Source organism: Lissotriton helveticus, chromosome 9 (genome assembly GCF_964261635.1).
Source record: "Lissotriton helveticus chromosome 9, aLisHel1.1, whole genome shotgun sequence".
Taxonomy (NCBI): domain Eukaryota; kingdom Metazoa; phylum Chordata; class Amphibia; order Caudata; family Salamandridae; genus Lissotriton; species Lissotriton helveticus.
The window spans coordinates 562,564,444-562,586,425 of record NC_136070.1 but is presented as its reverse complement, the minus strand read 5'-3'; the positions used below and the strand labels follow the sequence as shown (position 1 = coordinate 562,586,425).

The following is a 21,982-nucleotide window of genomic DNA, read 5'->3' as shown; positions in this document are numbered from 1 at the left end:
CCTTTGATGTTAGCAAACTAGGATGTTAAGGATCTTTTGTATAATGTCTATGATCTTGCTCATTTGAATTGTACTTTCCTTTCAAAGTCTTTTTGCAAGAAGGTATTGGATACAGATGCTGTATATTGCTACACTTAGTTTATGTTTTGAAAACGCAATCAAGAAAAAGGAAACCAGAACTGAAGGACTAAGAAAGTTGTGAAAAACACAACCAAACGACGTGGAAAACATACACAAAAAAGAAAAGCAATTAATCCAAAGGCAGTGGAAAAAAAGAAAACGTAAATGGAGAATTAGAAGAAATATAAGGGGCCAAGTAATGCTATGAAGTATACTCAGTCTGGCCGCTCTTCTATGAAGGGATTTTCCTCTCTCTTTGTTCAGAGAAGATATCACAAAAATGTATCTCAACACAATTAAGAGACAAATCACACATGAGGTTGCTTACCTTTAAATCATCCGACTTCTTTATCGTCAGGCTCCTGGATGGTGAATGCAAGAGAGAAATGATCAGTCATTAATAAAAGCGTATAAAATTGAGCAACAGGTGCAACACGATAGGAACAGAAAGTACTGAATAGTAACAAAAACCTTCATGGTGATTTTGGAACTTAGTGGCCTTGTATTGATTCATTCACATCTTGTAAGGAAACAACAAAGCTCCACAACAAAGCTAACACTTTAAAAGTTGTGACAACTATTCTTTTTGCCCGATGCCTACTTGATCAGACGTAGGTATTCATGCTTTTTTGATACTGCGATGTTGGATACAGATCCTTCAATATTTTTTCAACAAAGAGTTGATTGGTTCCAGGTAAAGTTTCAGTTCCTCATGCTTTCACATTATATCATAGTCACTGAGTTAAGGTAGCATGAGTCTCTGTGGAAATACAGAAGGGATTATTTCCTAATTAAATGGAGTTGTCCTAGAAGTCTCAGAAACGAAGAAGAGAAAGTCTAGAGTACCACCTTGTCTTTGTGTAAGACCACAACAAGGCTTTTTTAGAGGAAAAAGCACCAATTATTCTGGTAAAGATATGCTGTATATTGTCATAAGATACAGAGGCTCATATATCGATTAAGTACTGACCTATTTTGTAAACCTTACTAAGCATTTAATAAAGACGCAACTTGTGTGGATTAGAAGAGGGTGCAGGTTTTTTCAGGTGCTTCAGTGCTAATAGTCTGGTCTAGAAAGCATAGATATTGATAGCGGTGTTTGGTTGCAAAAACCTCAACTTAAAGATGTACTGACACATTTCGGCATCCAGGAGCTGTCTCTCCCGAACAGATGATTGACTGCACTGGAATGGGAGTGGTGGCATTTACTTGTAGCAAGAGACTTTGCCAGCTAGCACACTGCACCTGGGACCATTCTATATTACACAAGTGTGACAGTTTCTATCTCTTGTAAAGTTAAGTCTCTCCTTCAGTACTGATTCCCTTGTAGTCACTAATGGGCTTTGGTTCTTCTGCGACCTCATCTGAATTCTATGTCAGGACCGGAGGTGAGGATTATGCTGATATTTCTTCCCTTTTTTTTACTACAGCAGACTTCCACACTTACGGGCCAATTATGATCGCGTTTGGAAAAGCTCTGAACGGTATTCGGAGAATCCGATTCGGAATCTTTGTTTCCGACCGAATCGGATACATTTGCGAATGACCGATTACAATGCAAGGAGACTGTTCAGACTGTCTGAATCGGTTTCGATTGGCATTCGTACAGGCCGCGTCGTTCAGAGCCACAGCTCTATCAACACTGTTTCTGACCGAGCGATTACGATGTCCAATTCTGACAGCCGTTCGGAATCAGTTTGTCTGACGCAAAATGGCTGTTAGAATCTGACTTTGGGGACCCGTAGCAGGCCCCCATTCACCCTTAAGCCTCCGGTTGGGGCCCGTGGGACACCTCTTTACAGCCATGCACTGTGTGGCAGGCACCCTGGGGTGCCCGTCACAGGGTGCAAGCTATTCCCCAACCCCCTCTTTTTTCAATAGGCGCCTATGTTCTCGTTCGGAACACAGGCTCCCATTGAAGTCAAGGCGAGTCAGACAGAACGATGTTCGGTAGCATCGTAAATGGTCGTTCGGACTCGCAGAACCCGATTCGGTCGGAAACGATTTCGAAACAGATTTGGTCGGATGAGTTTCCGAACAATATTGTAATCGACCCCAAAGTGTCAAACCACCTTTCCCAGTAACCACTAGGCTAGCAAATAAACAATTTCAGCCAATCAGTATACAGAGTGTCCCATCATAAGCCACATCCTTCCTTCAAGCTGATTGATTAATAATTGTGACCACAAGAGAGCAACAGCACCATATAAATTGCCTGAACTGATGGCGGGCTCCTATGCTATTCAATGTTCGACCAAGGTGAAAGTGAAATGTTGTGTCCTTGTAAAGATGGCAAAACCAAAGGGGATGATGGACGGAGTGTTGAACATTACAAGCACTCACCCCCAGTCAACTGATCTGGGTTTAATCCATCATCATTCTTTAGCTCACTCCGCCACCCCAGTTCAGACATGGCCATATGCAAATTAGTCTGACCCTGTGCCTCATGGGAACAGTCCAGCCCTAACTGCCAAGCCATGTCTTCCCTGGTCCAGAAACAAGCATCCTGGGACCGGTTTCTGGCGAATCAGCCTTCATCAGCCAGGCTAGCTTGAATCCAGTGGCAAAGTGAGCAAGTAACCCACATCTGGGCATACCCTGCCAACTTAGGGCAAACAAAGCAAAACCAAAGGGCATGATGGACCGAGTGTTGAAAATTGCAAGCACTCGCCCCCAGTCAACTGATCTGGGTTTAAACCATTATCATTCTTTAGCTAAAGATGGACAACAGCTCGGTGGTATATCAATCGCCTGGGAGGCTCCAGGTTGAAGGATCTAGCGGATCTAGCCAAGGAGTTCTGGACGTTTTGCTCGACCAACAATGTCTCAGTCACAAGGTAGCAGGTTGGTGGTCGATGGAATTGATCGACATGAGTATGTGGAAACTGGATCCGATGGTCTTCGTGGAGATCGAGAACAGATGGGGACCCTTTACAGTAAACCTCTGTGCATCGAGGCTGAACTAACAACTGGCACAGTATTTCAGCTGAAACCAGATCCATTGGCGGCGGATGCATTTCTCCAAGACTGGACCCAGGCAGCCGTGTTATGCATTGTAATTTTTCGCGATGAATATGAGGCTCCCAGCCCATGTAAGGAGACAATAGGTGAAAGTGGTTCTTATGACGCAGATTTGGAAATCGCAAGTCTGGTTCAAGGGTCCATGGACTCTTAAGCTTTTTCTCTATGTGCAAGGCTAGAGGACATAATCAATGCGGCAGACCGGTCTTCGTACTCAATGTTTAAAAGGTTCTACTTTAACTCTAATAAATCCTTTATATGTCATCTTTGATGGTGGACAAGCTTTGAATGAGCATAATCCTTGCCTCCGGTCCTGACGTAGAATGGCAAATTTCTTAGCCTACGTAACAGAAAGTTTAAGTCTATGAAGGACATGGAGGCGAGTATTATTCCTACACAAGGTTTTGGTGAATGCTTCACTACCCTGGTTAGCTCACAGGATGTTTATTTCTGATCTGGGTTATGTATGCAACTTTCCATAATGTAAAAGTACCAAAAATATTTTCTTTGATTGTTCAATGTTGACATGTGACTGTGCTTTATTCCAGTTAGACATTTTCCTGTAAGGTGAATATGACTGTTGAATCTCTCTATGATGACGAGTTCTTAATTGAAGTCTTAGTTACTAAAGTATGGTTTGTTCCAGGTTCCGATAATTCCAAAGGGAAGTAATGAAATCAGATCCTTGGGCTACTGTCGCATAAAGAAAGAGGCAGCTTGAAGGAAGGGTGTCGCTTATGATGGGACACTCTGTATACTGATTGGCTGAAACTTTTTATTTCCTTACCCGGTGATTATTTGGAAAGGTAGTTTCTTATTAAGTATTGAAGTCTGCTGGAGTAAAAAAAACACATGAAGAAAGATAAGCATAATCCTCACCTCCATGTCCATAATAGTTTTGACACTTTCCACCACAAACAGGGCAAGACTCATCAGATCGTAATTTTCCGGACAGGCCTTGGGGGTGTGAGCCAAACCCCACGCACTGCTCAAATCCTTGAAAAAGCAAACCAAGTGAGCCACCACTCAAAAATTAGGATGGGAATGCAGAAGCAGATCTTCCATCCTCCTTAAAGGCAGAAAAAAAACTGGGTGGCAAAAGCAGTTCACACATAGGTAGGTGGGGGAACCTAAGTACACTGACATGCACCCTCTGTGTTGCCATCAAAACCTTTAAAGTAAAATATTTGTTTTGAAGACACTTTTCATGGTCATGTACTCAATTCCCAAACAGCTGTGAAGAAGGGACAGCAGAACGCACTAGAGGAGTTTACATATTGATTTAGATGATGGCTTGCCTCATGATGTGTAGTGAGCTTTTAGATTGTGTGGAAGTTAAGCTGGCTTGTTATTTAGTGATTAACACGTCTGTAGAGAGGTGCCCTGCTAAGTAGTTGTCTGATTGTCTTACTGGATATTGAGAAGATTGGATGCTTTGAAGAGGCTTTATGATCCAGTTATGGAGTCAACAGCAAAGCTGGTTTGTTAGTAGGCATGTATAAAACTAGCTGAGTAAATATGGATTGGATTTGGTGTGACTAGTTGGAAAAGGTGTTTTGGGAGGTTTTGTTAGGTGGCATTGTTAATTGTTGTGTTAGAATTTGGCACACAGATCTGTTTTTAACAGCTAAATGAATGCAAGCCAGGATATATATTGTTAGGCAAGTTGCTGTTTTGCTGCACAGCTACGTCGCTGGATATGTTGATTGGGCGAATGTCCCAGACTGTTTTGGCGAGTTTAAGTAGATAAGTAAAGGCCAAATTTATGGTTGATGAGGCAGATGTTATGGTAGGTGAGTTTTTGTTGCTCTATTGAGGTTGATGCTGGCAGTAAGACAGCAGATTCAGGTAAATGGTATTTGACAGATGACTGGTAGGGTCAGGGGAGGATCATGTTGATTGGGTATTGAGCACTGTTTTGTGTGGAGCAAGAAGACGAAATTAGACAAAATGGATAGTTCGTAATGCTAAATGGAATGCATCCTTGTGGGCTGGTCTTAACAATACCTTGCCTCCAGTGCTTCTTCAACACTCTGCAAGAGACTCCTGAAAACATGAATGAAAAAGCGTAAGGTGCAAATAGAGCAGACACAGCCCTCCTTCTCTCAGTTAAACAATGTCTATATTATTGAAGTAGGTACATAATTTGCATGGACTTTATTGTCTCTGGGCACAGTTTCTGCCTGGCAGCTGATATACCGATATTCAAGAAGACACAGACTGCTTGTGGGGCATGTGGAGAATGTATGGGGTGGCCTTCAAAAAAGGTGGAATCCTCCAGACTCATCACAGAACATGAGCATCACTTCTCTTAAATACTATTTGTAAACGAGCATTCAGTAGAACTCATGATATCTCAAACTTTATGGTTCATAGCCCTATGAACCACTGCCCATTCCGTAACTTCTTCTGTAGCACTTACATGATATGGCCAAAGAGTCTAATTTAAAATTCAGCATGGCACACCATGTAAATACTTTGGCTCCCTGATGTAATTTTTACTTATAAAAGAAAGAGTTTTCAATCTGATAGTCAATGATAGCATTAGTTGTTTCTCATTTTGTGCGTTAATGTTCCACAGAAATAGCAAAATAAAAATGCCATGCTTCTCAAGGATGGTCTGTACCCTGGAATGTATTATTTTCTTTCAATGAAACTCTTAACGAATGTCACCTTACAGTACAATGGGTTTGGGGTTGCAAGATACAAACTATGGAATGCAATTAAAATCTCATATGTGTTTATAGCCTATCCATGAATTGTTCATAGCTGTGCTACTTGAAGACTTGTCATGGGGGTTATCTTGGCATAGTAGGATACATGGAGATATATTGGAGAATGATTGGTCTTAGGCATCTGACCAAAAAGGAGGGAATGTGAAGTAATAATGAAGTTAAGTGAAAGGTTTGGAGTCTAATTAGCGATTGACTGCCTGTAGGCTCAGTGGAAAGCCAGAGTTTTCAGATTTTTTCTAAATTTGAAGTGATTCTCTTTGAGTCTTATTAAAAGTGGTCAGGAGTTTCAAAGGGCTGAGTCTTGCATGTGGGAGGTTCTGGCGAAACAGATGAGACACATAGTGTTGGCCATTGTTCGACATCCAAATGGAAGGCACACAAACTGTATGTGCGAGTGAAAAGCTACCTTGTGTTGCATGAAGGGTTGATGATAGCATGTTGTGAGAAGGTGTTGTGAGATTAGGCTGCTGCGATGCAGCCAGGGTAAGGAGCACTGAGCTGGTAATGTGTGGACCCGTGTGCACACATGTGTGCACCCACGTAAGGGCTGTGTGGGGGAGATTCCTGTTGTGTGCAGGTCATGAGCTGTGTACAGGTAGACTGGCGCAGAAGGGACTATGTAGAGGTGGGTGATGACCTGGAGTAGGACTTATAATGTGGGTGTACACATGTAGGGGATAGTCAATGTGCTTTACTGTTTCACTGTAGGAACACTCCATTATACTCCTACGGGAAAGGAGGTCTCATGGTGTAGCTTCAGTTCCCTTGGGCCTACGAACTCCAAACATACACAAAAGTACACTGTAAATTGTGTGAAAAGAACCATTCAGCTTTGTCCAAAAGCATATCTGTACCACTTATGGGTCATCCAGAAATGTCATATTCCTCTGACTCAGCTCAGAACCAGGAGCCAGGTCTTGTGTGACCCTGCCAGGCTGGATTAATTACCTTCCTACCCAAGCTGTAGTATCAGAGGCCTAGCCCTTCACAGCAAGCATTCCCCAGGGCGGAGGCCTTCTTTCCAGAAGGGAGAGATGGGGGTTAGCTGCTCAGCATCAATCAGTCAGCTGTCACCCGGTACCAGGTCTGTTCCAGGCCCGGGCAGTGATGTCAGCAAGTGGGGGAAGTGGGCTTTTAGAGACCATGTGGCATGGGTCCCCTGGATGTTGCCATATTGAAGTGTCCCAGAAGCCTGCGTAGGAAGGTAGAAATAGGTGCAGAGAGGTGATGGGCACTGCAGGATGGGCCACAGGTGCATTGCTGCCAGCATACTCTGCCACTTCTTAAAAGGTCTTGAGCAGGAAGGAGAGCTCTATCTGGGATGTGTGTTTTCTGAGGACCAGTGAGACTGAAGGCTATCACCATGGGCAGTTTAAAGGATGAACCCCCTGACTGTCCCCAGGACTCTGGACTGTGCCCGTGAGTTGGGGACCAAGACACGCAAGGGAAATCCTGGGTTTCCGTGCAAGGAAAGAAGCCAGAAGAGGAAACCAGGTTAAAGACTGGTGCAGAGAGCCAGTGAAATCTGCGCCCTGGTGAGTAAATCCTTTTGGGAGGCCTGGAGGCAGAAGGAGAGTGTTCCAGGTGGCTATGACGGCCACCAGGAGCAAAAGGAGGCCAAGATCGTCGAAATGGGCACAACGGGCCCGGAGATATGCCACCAGGAAGGTAGGCGGCCTCTGGTGAGACCGACGACAAAGCGCATGGGGCTCCGCCACCGGTCTCCAATGTGCCCTCTGAGTGGGTCAGGTCCCGGGGTCTGCCCCCAGAAGAAGACACTGCCGGGAGCGCTGCCACATTCCCTGTGAAGGTGACCAGAAGTAAAGACGGCCCAGGTACCTATTTCTGTGTCCTGACAAAGATGAAGTCGGGGAGTGCTGTCGCGCCCCACGAATCTGAACTGGTGGCCTGGGACCCAATTCCCGGGCCCGATACACAGAGAGAGGAGGCGGTGAGTACCATTGCACTTTTCCGAGTCCCCGGAAGGCTGGCTGCAGCACCCGCGTCTGCCTGCAGGAGCGGGCAGACCAGAATGAAGGGCCAGATCCTGTGGCAGCACACGAGTGTGCTGGCCAGGCGTGGAGCCAATGAGAGCAGCCAGGGGTGGGCTACCCATGATGGTCTCCTAAGCGGTGTAAGGCCACGGGGTACACGAGTGGGACTTGGCACACCAAGAAAAAGTAAAGCATGGCACAAGGCAGCTAACCTGCCAGGCAATCCAGCGCAGCTCCCCCTAGAGCAGCGGGGATGGCCGCTATTCAGTTATACATGACCGGTAATGCCCCATATGCCCTGCAGGGCCTGGCCGCATTTGTTGATTGGAACAGCTAATTTTTTGGCTTGTTGTGACCCCTGGAAGATGGGGTCACCAACATCACTAAGCAAATGTGCATTGTGACATGCAGGAGCAGCGAAGACTCCCTCCCTCAAAGAGTTGGAAAGTCTCCACACTAAGTCTCTGGTGACTTTAAGGAAAAAACCCTCAAGGGCTGTTGGATGTCTTTAAGCTTTTTCTAGACTGGAACTTTTAAGGCTGCACCTTGTGTTGATGAAGCGGATGGCTACTTCTAGTTGAGGCCTGAAGATGGCTGCTATTAGTTTGTATATTGTAAGACATCCTCTAGGGGTGGAAAGTGGTAATTGCACAGTGTGCATTTACAAAAGTGAAACATGCATAATGTTCTGCTAAATGTGATCTCCAAGTAAATGTTGCAAGCATCCTTTAACCCCTTAAGTGCTGCCGTCGGCCAACGGTCGTCACGGGCACTACCTCCCCAGTGCTGCGTGCGACCGCTGGACGTCCAGTTCAGCACCGGATAATGGACAGCGCAGCACTGGGGAGGTTTGTTTACTAGCTCCCAAGTGGTTAAAAGTGTTCCATTTATACTTGCATAGTGATGTAGGTATAACTGTGATGCCCTATAGGGGCTGTGATTGAATTGCTATCAGTTATGATACGCGCACCACACTCCCAGACATGCTTAGATATGTACTCTTGTTAATGCATCAATTGAATAATGAGACTGACAGCGCACTTGTGAGTAAAGATTATATGCTTTATTGCCTGCAAAGGGTGCTCTCAGTTCTGGTTATACGTAGTTATTGCATTTATTCCCATAGAGAAATGCTAGTTGGAATAAAGTGGTGAGCAGCCACTCACTTGGTGCCAGTGTTAAGGGGCCCTCACTCCAAGTTATGCTCAACCGTTGGCATTTAGGGACAAGATAATGTTTACACATGTGAGTTGTGGTACTAGACCCCCCCCCCCCTCCTTTGGGAGGAGTGAGAATGTTTACGCAATGTAATTCAAGAGCAATACCATCAGTTTCTGTATATTTGTAAATTACTTCATAGAATTGAGGTGTGTGTGTGTGAGAGAGAGAGAGAGAGATAAATACATGTACTTTTTCAAAAGAAAAAGCACAGACTGGGCAATCCTTTATTGATACTGTGTATCTAGCACACGCCACCTCCCTTGAGTAGGCCTTGGACTGCTCTGCAACACTACCATTGAGAGAGTCTGCGCTACAATGGGGTGTTTGGCTCCCAGTGGAGGACACATTTAGACCCATTACTTGTGCAGACCACACAACTAATGACTCGTTTTCCAACACATGTGGTATCCCTGTGTGCTGTGTCCTCTCTCCCCAAAAAATCCTATTATCAATGCTTTCAGCTATATTAAAACAGTAACAGTAATCCTGACCTCCCTCACAAATAGCCACAGAACACAACAAGGCAGCCCTTGCTCCTGTAATTGGCAGAAATACACACATGGGAGCGAATTGCTCTATCATGGGAGGGCGGTGCTTAAGAGGATACTTTTGTGGGGATGACCCTTATCCATAACATTTGAAACTATTCCTATGTCACAGAATATATACACTTGTACAAGGTGACATGAGCATTCACTGCACACCTCTACATCTGCTGGTTAACATTAGCAGAACAAAGTTGACCCCCTTGACCCCTTAGAACATGTCACACCAGGCTGCCCTGGGTATCGTGACACCATTATCTTGGGAACTTATTGTAACTCACCTGTTAAGACTAATGGGCTAGACCTTTTTAGGCTACCTGTCAGCATACTGCCAGCTTCAACAATTACAATTTAGTGGAATGCCCAGGGCCCCTAACCACTTGGGTCCACTATTATGGTCACTCAGCATGTTTGCCTACACCTTACTGTGCCCTTCATATGGACTCTGCTGCATTGCCAAAGGATGTGAGATACTATGAGCTCTGGATTAATAGGCCACAATGCCACTTGAGGGAACCTGATACAGTGCCTCAGAATACCCCACAACACACCTGTCCAGCACCTGTGCCGCTATTTGGTTCCTACCCAGCCATAGGAGGAATCTCCCCTGAAAGGGTTCAAAAGGGAAGTATCTGAAGGGTAAAACAGCACCAGTTTCCTTCAAGGCTTCCTTTCAAATCTGCTTACCTTTGCCACATGCTTCAGAACATTCTGGTCTATGAATACTTAAGGTATGCTTATTTATCCATCAGGCCAATTGTAATCGCCTTTTAGGCACTAAAAGCCAGACTCTCATCACCCAGTTCATTAAGCCACAACTGTGTTGCCATGGTAAGCATACATTTATACCACTTCCGCAAGGCTGTGAATAGATGTGTCCCTATCAAAGCTAACTGGAGCATACCGACAAGTCTCTCATCGTCTTAATAATGCCCCACCCTAGTGAACTAGTCACCACATTTACCAGAACGCTCATTTTGTAAATTGGACCCCTACAAAGAAATTTAGACCAAACTGACTCCTGCCTTACACATTCATAACTTATATTTTATTTTTTATAAACAAAGGAAACAGGGGACCAGCCTGGTTCATTGTATCCTCCTTCACCACGAACAAGGCAATCCGCTGAATATTTGTCAGCCCAGTGCAAAAGGTAGCCTGGGCTTTTGAACCAACATGTCACGCTGGACAATAAAGGAAAAAGATAGAAAAGGTCTTAAGAGTAAAAAACACATGGACACCATTTGAGAATATGGGAAGAGTCGAAATTAGCCTAAAAAATGTCAAACAAAACTGGGAAAGTGTTCACCTGATAACAAATTGTTTTATCGTATTGAAGAAAATGAGAAAGCAAAGAACCCAAAATATTCCTATTTTTCAAAGGAGGTTTCACCTTCTAATCCAGTTTCCTCTCTGAAATAGATGTGATTTTAAAAACATTTTTGCTTTTTACAGAAAAGAAATCAAATGAAGTGTCTAAAACACTGCAGAATTAGTTAAGCCTAACCACAAACGATCCATGGTGAAAGGATGCCCTTTTTCATCCGACTTCATAGGGAGGGGCCAGCCTTGGGGATCCCCTGGAAGACGGAATGCATGCGGTATCCCTGTATGCTGATGATTTACTCCTGTATCTCCAAGAAATCCACACCGACCTCTCCCCTATTCACACTACGCTCCGTGCATTTGCACAATCAAACAGTCTCCAGGCCAACAGGGCTAAATCGTCTGGATACCACTCTGCCCCAGCTTAATTCCATGATAGATACGCTTAGTGGGGAACCCCACTCAGCTGACGAGAGACCACGGTCTGGTACCGTGGTATACACCTCTATCACGTCCCAACCTGCTACTATGGCAACCTGCGAACCACCCTGACTGTTAAAATCACAAGTGCAATTCTGGAAAAACTTACCACTGGCCACCATAGGAAAGATAGCACTGTCATAAACGGTAATCTTACCACGGCACCTCAACTACTTTACAAACCTCCCCATAGTCTCCACCCCATGGTTTTTTACGCACACCTTCAATGCTCATGACTTGGTGCTAAGGCAATTCCCACTTTTACTCTAATTTCCATTGAAATTACATGGTCAGCTTGGCTGCAGTGCATGACGAGCTGACTTTGTCATGAGCATTGAAGGAGGATCTCATCTGGGGAAATAAACACCACCGAATATGTCTGAAAAAATTGCAGTTGCCAGCCAGCAGATGCGGTCTAGGTGCCCTGTCCTTCAAGGCCTACTGCTTGACAGCATATCTGCAAAGGGTGGCACGCTCGCTAACGGGCGCAACCCAGGAGAAACATGACACAACCAGGACCTTTAACACCAATCATGATAAGATGATTTCTGTTCACCAAACTCATGTCCCTGTCCCCTTGGTCCCTGTAGGTGGTACTCGCGGCTTGCAGATGCCTTGCCCGAATATACTTCCTCACGCTCCACACTTGCCCTTATGCTCCAGCGTTTCCACTGCTAGGTGTCCCATGCTTCCCTGGAGCTTACTCTGTCCCAGAATTGCGGAGTTGGCAGGAATGATCGCTGGTCACAATTGGTGACCTCTTTTCTGAAGGGCACCTCCTCACCTATAACCACCTTCTATCTGACTATGACATCCCACTGGGATAATTCATCACCTACAGACAAAAACACAATACATGTCAGGTCCTCTGGTCCATTCATGTCGGAAAACCCAAAACCCACACTGTCATACAAAGAATGCTTACCATGTGAGAGGGCCATCACTTGGTCACATGGCTTTATAAGGCAATACGGGGAGTCACCAATGTTTCCCTGACAATCTTGCAGGGCAAATGGGAACACAACTTCAGGAGGGTACTGAAGGACCCTGAATGGAAGCAAGCCCTGGTGTTCCCTCAATAGGTCTCTAGGAATGCCCGTTTTTAAAGTATACAATTCTCCATCCTTCATCGAGGCTATTTGATTCCTGCACAACTAAATTTGCTATTACCCGCACAGATCTCCGTTGCCCCCGCCTTTGCTCTGAAGATGCAGATCTTCACCATATGCTGTGGTTCTTCCAGGCTCTTACAATATAATGGCAGGTGATCCACGACGCGCCGCGAGAGGTTACAGCACTCAATGACATTTCCACAAGGGAGGCCTGCGCTTTAGGCATTTCTAAACGTAGGAAACATTATAAGATGAGGAGGCGCCTTGCAGGCATGGAGCTCTTACTAGCTAAGAGGGCACTTACCCTCCAATGGAGGGCACCTTCGGCATCAACAGTGGTGACGTGTCACGGGATGATGCGCAAATAGGGGAAAGCTGAGGGAGAGGCCCTATGCTAAGAAGAGGATCGCCACCTTCGTAAGCACCCAATGTCTGAAGAATGGGAAACTCTCCCCTGCATGATCTCCTGCTGTACTCCCACCATCACCCCTGGGCAGACGTTCAAACACTATGACACCTTGCAGAACTGTAATCTCCACAACCGGAGTCCACCTACTAACACCATGACGCCACCACAATCCAAGGTCTAGCCTGTCACTGACCCCAAATCACTTTCTTTCCTCCCCTTGTTGAGGGATTCCACCCCCGTTGAGCGAATGGTTCCACTAATCCTCAAGTACCTGTTTAAAACCTTTTGTTGGCCAATCCATAATTTTCCCGCTCTCAGAATATACTAATGTGCACCAGTGATTCATTTTGTTCGCACTGTATTGAAATGTCATTAATCACCTTGTTACCCTCATCCCAGGGGCTACTACTGCTGTACTTATCTGTTCTGACGAAACCTAATAAAAAACTATTTTGAAAAACAAAATGGAGAAATGATGCCCAAGAAAAAATATTAGCTGGAAGAGACCCCAGACATTTGATGGAATTTGGTAACAATTTCCTAACAAACAGGAAACAATGTAGTAAAAAATGCAGGTAGTAACAAGATTTGTGGGATCCTGCAACACAGTTTCTCCAAACAAAGACCAGTCACAGAGCCGTCCCAGATAAACAAACTTAGGAAACCTGACCCTGTGTCCCTAAAGGAACATATACGAAGATACTTCCCTTACAAACCTTGGAGGCTCTGTGGACCAACAGCAGGTACTGAGTGAACAGATCTCAAAAAGCGTACTTAAAAAGACCAGGGTACACCATCAAACACACAGGACATATCTTGGAAACCCACAGGTCTGAAGTAGTTAAGGAAGAGGTAAATACACTGCATACTTACTGCTTTCCTTCATCACTGTTATGTGCCCACTCATCTTCAGACTGTCTCTGCAAAGAAAATCAAAGAAAGGGTGACGTGATACACTACGCAACACACTGACTTCAACATATTCCAGCACACCACTTATCTAGAGAACTGGAGGCAATCACCAACATCAAGAGCTCCAACATTAAACCTACAGCTCCTTAGTCCAGCCACAAATAGGCAACACTTTTACACCATCAGCCTCACTCACAGCTTCTGCACCATTACATCATGATTACAGCTCCAACAAAACCATCAACACCAGCAGCACAATACCATCATTTTAAAAAGGACCGACCTCACCAGTCAGCTCCACTCATTAAACGATTGCTCCGTGCACCCCTTTCCTCCTTCACTGTGAATCTAGTTCAAGGAGTGTAGGTTCCAGAAGAATAAAACTGTAGGTTGCAAGTACCTGTCTTATCGGGACGGGGTATGGTTCGGTTTCCTTCTTCATCGGTGCACCAAACTTCAACTGATGAACTACAACAATGCAAAGTACAAGAGGCATATGTATTACCAAGTGCTAGAGGCAGTGTCCTCATTATTCTCATACCAGCTTCTTCGTGGAATAAAGCCTGGTAAGAAAATTAGAATAGAGATACACACGCACACATTTCTACCTATATATATTCATGAGGACATGCCATTTATTTTAATGAAGCGTTTATATTAACTTTAAGTCTACTTGGATACTGGGGTATGTTGTTCTCTGCAGTTACTGAATTTACAAACACTTGTTCTAAAATACCTAAACACACTTCAGGAATCGGTACTAGACATAGCATGGTCCACACATTTATGGTGCTTGTTTGACTCAGACAGTAGTAGTTAACACAATGAGGACAAGTGCAGTTGTCATGGTGTGTGTTCTACATGCTCACATGCATGTACTCACACTCACGATTTTTTACTTGTACACTTACTAACACCTATATACCTGTACAATGGAATCCAACATGTGCATGTAAAACCATGCCCAATCATATACAGACATTGTAACACACGTGTGTTTGCAGATCAAGTAGCTTCTACTTCCAGGGCAGAACAGCCCACACTTATATAGGTGCATATCGATCTAGTCTCACCAACAGAATTCTAACCCTTGGTGTAGGACTACGCTACGCTCGCGTAGTTTGCGCTACTACGCGCTACACAAATTGCACGTAGCACAGTGCAAAAACGTGTAGCGTAGCAGGCATTTTTTGCTTGCTAGCAGTCCTCAACGTCAAGTTGATGACGCGAGCGAGCAAAATAACATCCCGGCAAGACTTTTTCCTCGTTCGCGATCAGCAACATCAAGTTGCCGATTACGAGCATGGAAAATAAACCTACTGACGAGATTCTCAACGTGGGGAGGCCAGGTTTCTCATTGCGAGTGGTTGCGTATGCTCGCGACCGCTCGCGATGAGAAACTACCAGTCCGCATTGAGAAAGCTGCCGCTCGAGTACAAATCTAATCGAGTGGCAGAAAACAACCACTTGCACTGTGAAACATGCGGTTTGCAATGATTGCACAGTGCTGACAAGCATCCAGTACTCTGCAATCAGTGCGAACAGCATTTTGCACAGTGCACTACGCAGTTCACGTAGCTACGCGTAGCTTGCGTAGTGCGAAGTGCACTTCGTGTAGCTACGCGTAGAGCTACTAGGTGAACTACTCACAGAGTTACTGATTCCACCTGCATCAAGAGTGGCTTTGAAGCAGTCTTAAAGTACCTGCCCCAGCCACTGTAGAAGGTGCAATAGTCTCCAACCATCCTAAATTTAAGAACATGTAAAAAAATATGCACTGGTAAGTACTCACATTGGATCTCGGAGGGTGTTCGTCCCACTTGCGTGTGCGTTCCATATGAAGGGATCCTGTCTGGGAATATGTTGCAGGTCTGGAAGAAAGTGTATTTGTCACACTGCATTGAAAGACCAAAATGAAGAGGACCAAAGGTAGGAGTAAGGGTACAGAAGTCTAAATTATAGAGCATTGGAAGGAAGAAAACATAAAAAACCCTTGTTACTGCAACCAACCATAGCTCACAGCAAACACACCATTTCGAAATCTTGAAATGGTAAGAAAGGATGGGGCAATAAAAAAAATGATGTTCTTCCACGAACTTTAGATACAGTAAAACCCTGTTTTTTAGTTTTCAATGCTCTACCTTTTCCTTCCTTGATTGTTTGTGAAAAACAAAAAAATTAACAATTTGGAAAAAAATATCTTTGTACTGATGCACTAGCATGTATTCACTGGTAGGAGACCAACTTTGAGGTCTAAACTATTTAGCATGTGCAACCTTTGCTACACTATGAACTCAATGTGCGAACTAGACAAATCTGTTATTTTCAAGCTTCCATGGATGCTCACCGGTGTAAGAAGGTATCAATGACTAGTCCAGTGTTTTCATCAGAAAAATCAACAATTTGAGCCTGTTAGTAAAAAATTGTTACACAAGTGTAAGCTTGGTTTTGGAACTTTGTATCTATCAAAGATTCTTGTATACTGGGGCCATAAAGTGAATATGTCGAACAATCCAGGATTAACGAAACTGAATTTTGGCTGATTTTATTTTGTTTCTTGAATAATGACATAGTAAATTTTGTCTGTGTTATTTGTTACGTGATGTTAGATTATCTACAGTTAGGACTAGATGAAGGTCAGATATATCTTAATAAGTAAAATAGTAGGAATAGTAATAGGGTGTGGGGGTTTTTTCACTGCACTTCAAATAAGGAGTTCAGCCGAAGGCATAGTTTATTTGTTCTTTTAAAAAGAAAAGTCACTGAAACATCACACATGTAGTTTTATAGATTTAGTATGAAAGGCTGTTGTAAATTGTTCTAGGACTTTTCACAGCAGGAAAAGAACTGGACATGTGTATTATGCTAGTGACTGCCCAATAGTGAAAGGAAAAGAACTAGACATGTGTATCATGCTGGTGACTGCCCAGTAGTGAATTTGCTGCTTAGTCTACTTGTATTTACCACCTGTCTTCAAACCTGTACTTTTTAGAGTAAACCTTTACTACCCTTCCCTGGGACTCTTTTCTGTTTTCCATGCATGGGTGGCATCAATGTCGACATGTTGTGACCAAGAAGTAAGGTGTTTAACAGACTTGGCCCGTCTCCGTGTTTGTTTTTTCTTCTTTTTTTGTGGTGTTAGAGATTCCTTCCTCAATTCTATGTGCTCCTCCCATATGTACTTTCTTCATTTTTTCAATTACAAAGTCTACCATATACTTCTGTGTCTCTGCATCCCCTTCTACTCTGCTGCAGTGGGGCTATCTGTTCTTACGTTGAAAAGCAAGCATGGAAAAAAACAGAAGGAGTCTGCAGCATAATAGAGTCCATGAACTCGTGTAAATATTTTGAACAATATAGCATACTTACAAGAAACCTTATATCCAACAGATACAATTATACACGTTCAAAGCAGGTTGACTTTGTTAAAAAAAAATCTACCTAAGATGGCAGTAGTTTAATTCACCAGAGTTTGAGTAGTAGGGGTGAGAGGTGACAATCTTCATCCTTTTCCTGAATGTTTTTCCAATTTACTGTTGGGTAAACCACCATCTTGGTAAAAGGACATGCAAAATGGATGTCCTGGACATCCTAGGGGAGCACAAGGGCTACTACCTTCTTCAAGCAAATTCTAAACATTAAAACAATCTTATTTAGGTTCAAAGATGTGTCATTCCATAGGCATTTGTTTAAAAAGTTGCTTCTACTAAGCCCAGGAAGATTACAGCTCTGTAAGGGGTTGTTTCACACCCCTGAAGGAGAGGGCAGCAAGTGCTTACCTCGAGGTCGCAGTCATCCAGTGCGTTGACGTTGTCCAGGTCGGGGTCGGGGTTGTTAGCTTTGTCGAGCAGTTCAATGACCAGCGAGCGGCTGAGCGTCTGGGTCATGAACGTGTGCTGTGAGGTGAAAACAATGAAGAATAATAACGTATATATATATATATATATATATATATATATATATATATATAGTGCTTCGTACAACATATGTGATGTTCCTTAGAGCTATATGCACTGAAGATAAAATTGCTAACAAATGTTGGCTGTACAATTGGGATTTTGTACAATATAGATATTGCTTTGGTAGATGAAATAGTAAAACAGAATGAAATTTATTTCCACATATGTCTAATTCTGACACCTATAGCATTGTCACTCAAATATTAATTTCACATAGCAATATTTGTCACTGGCATGGGTAAAACTTGCTGACATTACACCTTTTCAGTTTTGATGCAAATGTGGTCTTTGCTTCAGTTGGTATCTATTCCAAACATGATGAACCATTCATTATTTTTCCATAATACGGGACAAAATTGACACATGATAAAAGCAACAATTAGAAGTCTACAAATCGTAAGAGCTTAAAATTCAATTGACAGGATAAAAATAACAGGCTTTACGTACACAAAGACGCAAAATTCTTAACATTCACAGGTTTAAGTACCAATATAGTCTTGACTTCAATAGCTATAAGAGAAGGAAGCACATTGAGACATATAACTGAGGACATATTTTTTTTGTGGTGTTCAATAGTATAATTTATTGTACTTACTCCAAACGTCCATGAGTCTGCACAATCTGGAATTAAGAGTGTGTCATGGAGCACACTGTGGCAAGGCTATAGTATACAATGTAAGCGTATATCCAGTGCCACTGGAATAATGTGGTTCTGCGGCAGCAATGTTTTCCGCATAATTATGGATTTGACGCACTTGCCACATTATCCATAATCTGTTGCATAATCTACTGATTTTAACAAAAAAATTGTTTCTAGCTAAAACAGATCAAAAGTTACTAGAACCTGGCAACACTTCTCACAGCGCAGTAGAAAGCCCTTAGTAAAGGTTAAGTGTTCATCTTTCAATTGGATGTTGATGTATTGGAGTATTAAACTGGTATTAATAAGGCAAACTTTTTGGCCAGGCAGTGTTACCATATGTATTGCCTTTTCTTGCCAGATAATTTAGAAATCCTTGTCACATAATTAGGTTCTTGCCTGCCACGTAATTACAGTGGCCTTTCAAAAATGCTAAACATCAGTCCTTCTCTTAAATCAGGCCAAAGTATAGGTTTAATATTGTGAAAACAACATGAATAGTTTCATCTTCATCATTCCAGATTTTGCATACTGCCCCAAAACCTTTCGGGAAATGCTTCTTCAGGTAAACAAATTACACATACTTCTTCACCTGGCCCCCTCGCCTATCTCATGAGGGAAAGTAGTTTTATTTTGATTAATTCTATAAGCCTGGATTTAGGCAATAGCGATGGCACAGTGAGTCCCAGGACACACTCTAAACTCCTGAGCGTGTATACTCAAGAACTCTAAGAATTCCTAGACTGGAAGGAGCCTCACAGGGAAAAAATTAAAAGTAGAGCTAATTAATAATTTGAGCAAACTTTTGTGCCATCATATTGGCCTCTACTTAATTCAAAAGGAACATGCTCAACAAACGATCACAGCTGACGCGTGTTTCCTTTGGACATTTCAAGCCCATGAGCTTTCTCAACAGGATAGATATTGTAACAAAGATCCGCATGAACTATACTTTTTCTTTCCTGTGCTCACTCCCACTTTTTTTTATCTTAACAAAACTCTGATCCATTTAGAAATTGACTAAATGACACTATTAAGCGCTGTAAAACCAGTGAATTTACATTTGTGGACCGTGGGTGCAGTAAGCACCTAGATATTTAGACCCATTTTAATAGTTATTATTGGGTCCATGAGAAGTGGTGCTAAATGTTGGAATTACAATTACACACAAGTTTTATCAAGTGCCAGCACACCACTGCGATGCCGCCACGGTACCACTTGGAATAATTTTTAACAGGGGGCTTACTACAGTTTGCATTAATGCAAATATGCTTATATACAGAGAGCAAACATACCTTCTAACATAGCTTGAATAGAGTACACTGGGTAGGACATTGATATAACTCTATCATTCATTTATAGAAAGATCATGTATTCCTGATCGATACGCTAAATATTCTCTGGTTATTAAGAATGTAATCCTTAAAGGAAATAACCCATTTACTTTATGAAGATAAACAGCATTAAGACAATCAAATGGTTAGCTCTCAAAATAAATAAGTCCAGAAATCAGGAGACATGGCAGAGCTGGGCCAGAAGAAGGACAGTAGTTATGGAGGTAAAACACTTTGGGAGATTTTCATTCTGTGGTCACCAAATTGCCAATAAAAGTTTCTCAGGTCAAACAATTAATCAATCAATGGCCACTTATAAAGGGCACAGCTACCTCATAAGAGGTGTCCTGGCGCTAGCAGACTGAGAAGCTCCAGATACTACTGCCCCTACGTAAAAAGCCAGGCTTTTGGAGTCTTTCTGAATTCCTGATCCGTATCCAACCAGCACAGGTGGCTGGGCAAGGAGTTCCACAGTTTGGACGTTCTAACTGTGAAGGACCTACCTCCTTGTTGCATTTTTGAGAAACGGAGGGCACTGAGAAGGTGCTGCTGATTGGATCTCAATGTCCGCTCCTGATGATAGGGAATGAGCCTTGACCTAAGATATCCTGGGCCTTTACCGAGGTAAGCTCGAAAAGCCAGGGTTAGTGCCTTAAACTCAATCCTTCTGTTCACAGGGAGCCAATGAAGCGGTCTCAGGTGTGGAGAAATGTGCTGGCGAAAAGGGACCCTACGGATTAGCCTTGCAGCCGCATTATGCACCGTCTGTAGCCTGTGGGTCAAACATCCTGGCAACCCCAGGTAAAGACAGTTGGCATAGTCTAGTTGGGAGGTAACCATAGCATGTACCATGACCCTACTGCTTTCTTAAGGCAGGAAATGAAGGAATTTCCTGATAGTTCTCATTTTTCCAAAGCAGGCCGTGGAAATATGCCTGACTTCTGCCGCAAGGGTGTGATCCTCCTCCCACCTTCCTCCAAAGTTTGTAACTGAATCGTTGGGGATGGTCGCGGGACCCAGCTCCCTTGCACACCAGAGGCACGATGGGGGAAGAGATACATGGTTACAAAACAAGGTCTCAGTTTTGTCTGCATTTAGCTTCAAACTAATTTTGTTTATCCAGCCAGCAATGTCCTTCAGGCAGTCCTTAAATTTGTCAAAGGCTGCAGCGGAATGTTCCTTAAAAGAGTGGTTGTGAAAGTTTGTGCTTTACAAGTCTATTAAAATTATTTTTGTTGCTCTCATTTCTACTACTCAAGGAAAGGATCATTGTGAACTTCCTGATATTTGTGTCTTTTAACAAAGACACATTGCCTAGGTTTTCAATTGTAGTTGTTGCATTTCAGTTCTTTTTTAAAATAAATGTATTACATTTTTGCTTTTTAAATATCACTTAGTATTGTAGCTTTGCCACAATAAAGGAATTCACTCTATACTCTCATATACAATATAGCAGATCAGTGAGCATAGATCTACGGGCTAGCAAAGATTGTTCCTTTCTGCAAATGTGTAGAATTGCTAAAGAAAATGGAACAGTAAGGTTGTTGTCCTTCTAAGATAACAATTACAGCTTGGGATCCCAGTAAATATGTTCCTATTGACCAAAGTAAGACAACAAATCAAAAGGTACAGAAGCCATAGCTAGTCTCCTTGTCCCCAAATTTACCTGCAAGAGTTTCTCAGCAGTCGGCCTTTTTTTGGGACTTTTGGTTAGTGATAGTTTGAGGAACTGGTGGAAGTCATGTGACCTGCAAGAAAGAGAGAGTGGACAATTGAGAAGTTCAGACATCTGGGGTCTTTAAACAATCCAGCCTGCCCCTCAAGTAAACAACAGAACAAACTATTTATCTCATGTTCATCAAAGCTGTACCCTCAGTACAAAATGATGGAGACTTCACTGACATGATCATGCACTGCCTTGACACAATCTTCATCACAGAACATAACCCAGCCACACATCCACGCATGTTCTTTACATCCTCATCACCACAAGCTGCAAGATCGGCTGTGAATGAAGTTAAGAGGGATTTTGCTGGTGTCCCTAAGTTATTCAAGACCTTCAACCAGGACTCCACAATCCTCAAATCACCTGCTCTTCTCACCTGCCACTTGCCTTACATGCATCCATGTTTCTCCTGATTAATTGACCCCCAGGATCCATCACAATTTAATCA

At 43.2% G+C, this 21,982-nt stretch overlaps 1 protein-coding gene across 2 annotated transcripts in view; it reads right to left on the bottom strand.

Annotated features, from left to right (window-relative positions):
* The window catches only part of MAP4K2 (mitogen-activated protein kinase kinase kinase kinase 2), a 365,575-nt gene that overhangs the window by 162,945 nt on the left and 180,648 nt on the right, over nucleotides 1–21,982 (bottom strand). Inside the window, exons 11-17 of one of the 2 annotated variants that reach the window (XM_078660469.1) lie at nucleotides 21,475–21,556; nucleotides 17,655–17,771; nucleotides 15,668–15,746; nucleotides 14,276–14,343; nucleotides 13,837–13,883; nucleotides 5,149–5,187; nucleotides 449–482 (exon numbers count right to left, since the gene is read on the bottom strand). In XM_078660469.1, the coding sequence (XP_078516595.1) occupies nucleotides 449–482; nucleotides 5,149–5,187; nucleotides 13,837–13,883; nucleotides 14,276–14,343; nucleotides 15,668–15,746; nucleotides 17,655–17,771; nucleotides 21,475–21,556 (466 nt within the window). The remainder of the gene's footprint in view (nucleotides 1–448; nucleotides 483–5,148; nucleotides 5,188–13,836; nucleotides 13,884–14,275; nucleotides 14,344–15,667; nucleotides 15,747–17,654; nucleotides 17,772–21,474; nucleotides 21,557–21,982) is intronic. The other variant, XM_078660470.1, reaches the window with a different exon arrangement.